At 38.7% G+C, this 1668-nt stretch overlaps 1 protein-coding gene across 1 annotated transcript; it reads left to right on the top strand.

The window, feature by feature from the left end:
* The first annotated feature begins 202 nt into the window (after positions 1-202).
* Positions 203-1416, top strand: LOC145033849 (uncharacterized). Its single transcript, XM_078982354.1, has 3 exons — positions 203-845; positions 929-1033; positions 1116-1416. Exons 1-3 carry the CDS (start codon positions 237-239, stop codon positions 1254-1256), a joined length of 855 nt encoding a protein of 284 aa, XP_078838480.1. The 5' UTR covers positions 203-236; the 3' UTR covers positions 1257-1416.
* The last annotated feature ends 252 nt before the right edge of the window (positions 1417-1668 follow it).

The following is a 1668-nucleotide window of genomic DNA, read 5'->3' on the forward strand; positions in this document are numbered from 1 at the left end:
CTTGAAAATTTTTTTCGGAAAATGATCAATTTTTCCGTAATTAAACGCACCCTTAGTTATTTTGTATGATATTCTTAAAAAAAAAAAAAAAAAAAAAAAAAAAAAAAAAAAAAAAAAAAAAACTAGTGGTCTTTACTCTTTCCCATAATTTATCATATATAAGATTTCAAGAACATAACTTTTAATTTAGAAGAGACGGCGTAAATCCCTTGTTCACATTCCAAATTTTCTGGGGCATGATCCGTTCTCATTTCTTATATAATGCCATTTTCTTAAACCTTATGAACACATTCAAATACACAAATCACAATTCAGAAAAAGATTCAAATATGAGCAGCGATCATCAAGATACTCGTGGCTTCCAGCCACCCAACGCCACCGTCCAACTCACCGGAAACAACCCATCTGGCTTCAACACATTACGTCTCCCCCAGACCCCATCCCCAAAGTCACCCGCCGGAAAAACTACCAGCCCAGAATCACGCATTGCCGCCGCTCTTGGCCACGCAATCTTCACCATTCCCTCAACTTCTTTCCAAGATGCAGTGGCAGCCACCACCACCACAACCGCCGTCGATAACCACAACCCACTTCGCCGAACCTCCTCCGACACCAGTTCTTCTTTCAATCAAGATCTTTCGACAATCACCACCACCACACCTCCTACTTTGCCGGAGCCAACAAGAAGAATCAACCCACTTCGCCGGACACTTTCCGATCCATTTTCCGAGTATCAACCACCGCAGAAGACCAGGACACAGCCGTCAAGAATCTCCCCATCCCCAAATCCAAGAACAACGCCACCACCGGAGTCTTCCATCCGAAAACAGAGCCCTATAACTGAGGTTCGTATCTAATTAACTTCTCGAATTACAGTTTCTTGTTCGTGGGTTTCACATAAAACGATTTAAATCTTTTCTTGAAACAGAGATTGAGGAAAATGGAAGATATGGTTAGGGAGATTGGACGAACTTGTTGGGATGCTATGAGTCAATCTCAAGAACATGTTGAAGATGAAATTCCCACTGATCGGGTATGAAATCTGATTCGCTATTTGATTAATCGATGTGTGAAGAACATAACATTACGAAATGTTTGATTGATTTACTTTGTAGGCGACGGCGGAGCAAGAGGAATGTATAGGGGTGGATCGGCTGAGCGACGGTGGTTTAAGAATCCGGTTGGATTGTTCATGTGGGAAAGGGTTTGAGCTCTTGCTTAAAGACAATGACTACTGTTTTTACAGATTGACTTAGATTCATTTCATTGTTGTGATTTTGTAATTCGTTTTGTTGATGGAGTAGAGAATAATAATCCATTCATTTGGGGATGTGATTACGATAATTGTAAATGTTGGATTCTAATCTTTTCATTGATTCGATGTATGCAATCGTAAATATAGTGACGAATTGATGATGATCATGATTCTATATTTTGAGAGTTTCTTTGTTTTATTCGGTTTGATTGAAATTATGTTTCTGTTATCAACTTTGGTGTATTTATTTATATGTATATGTACGCATGCATGTGTGTATATGTATACGTATACATATATGTGCGTATATATGTTTTTATGTCTCCTAATGAGACTTAACCCATAACCTCTTAATTGATCAGAGTGTTCCTTCTTACCGCGACGCCAAATACGTTTTGGTATATGTATGTTAA

This window comes from Lactuca saligna, chromosome 3 (genome assembly GCF_052625555.1).
Source record: "Lactuca saligna cultivar CGN05327 chromosome 3, ASM5262555v1, whole genome shotgun sequence".
NCBI classification, from domain to species: domain Eukaryota; kingdom Viridiplantae; phylum Streptophyta; class Magnoliopsida; order Asterales; family Asteraceae; genus Lactuca; species Lactuca saligna.

Excerpts from the sequence above, each read along its gene's own strand:
- LOC145033849 (XM_078982354.1), top strand. The coding sequence starts at position 237 with ATGATCCGTTCTCATTTCTTATATAATGCCATTTTCTTAAACCTTATG. Across the intron at positions 846-928 it reads AACAGAGCCCTATAACTGAG|AGATTGAGGAAAATGGAAGA; the intron begins GTTCGTATCTAA and ends TTCTTGAAACAG. Across the intron at positions 1,034-1,115 it reads ATGAAATTCCCACTGATCGG|GCGACGGCGGAGCAAGAGGA; the intron begins GTATGAAATCTG and ends TTTACTTTGTAG.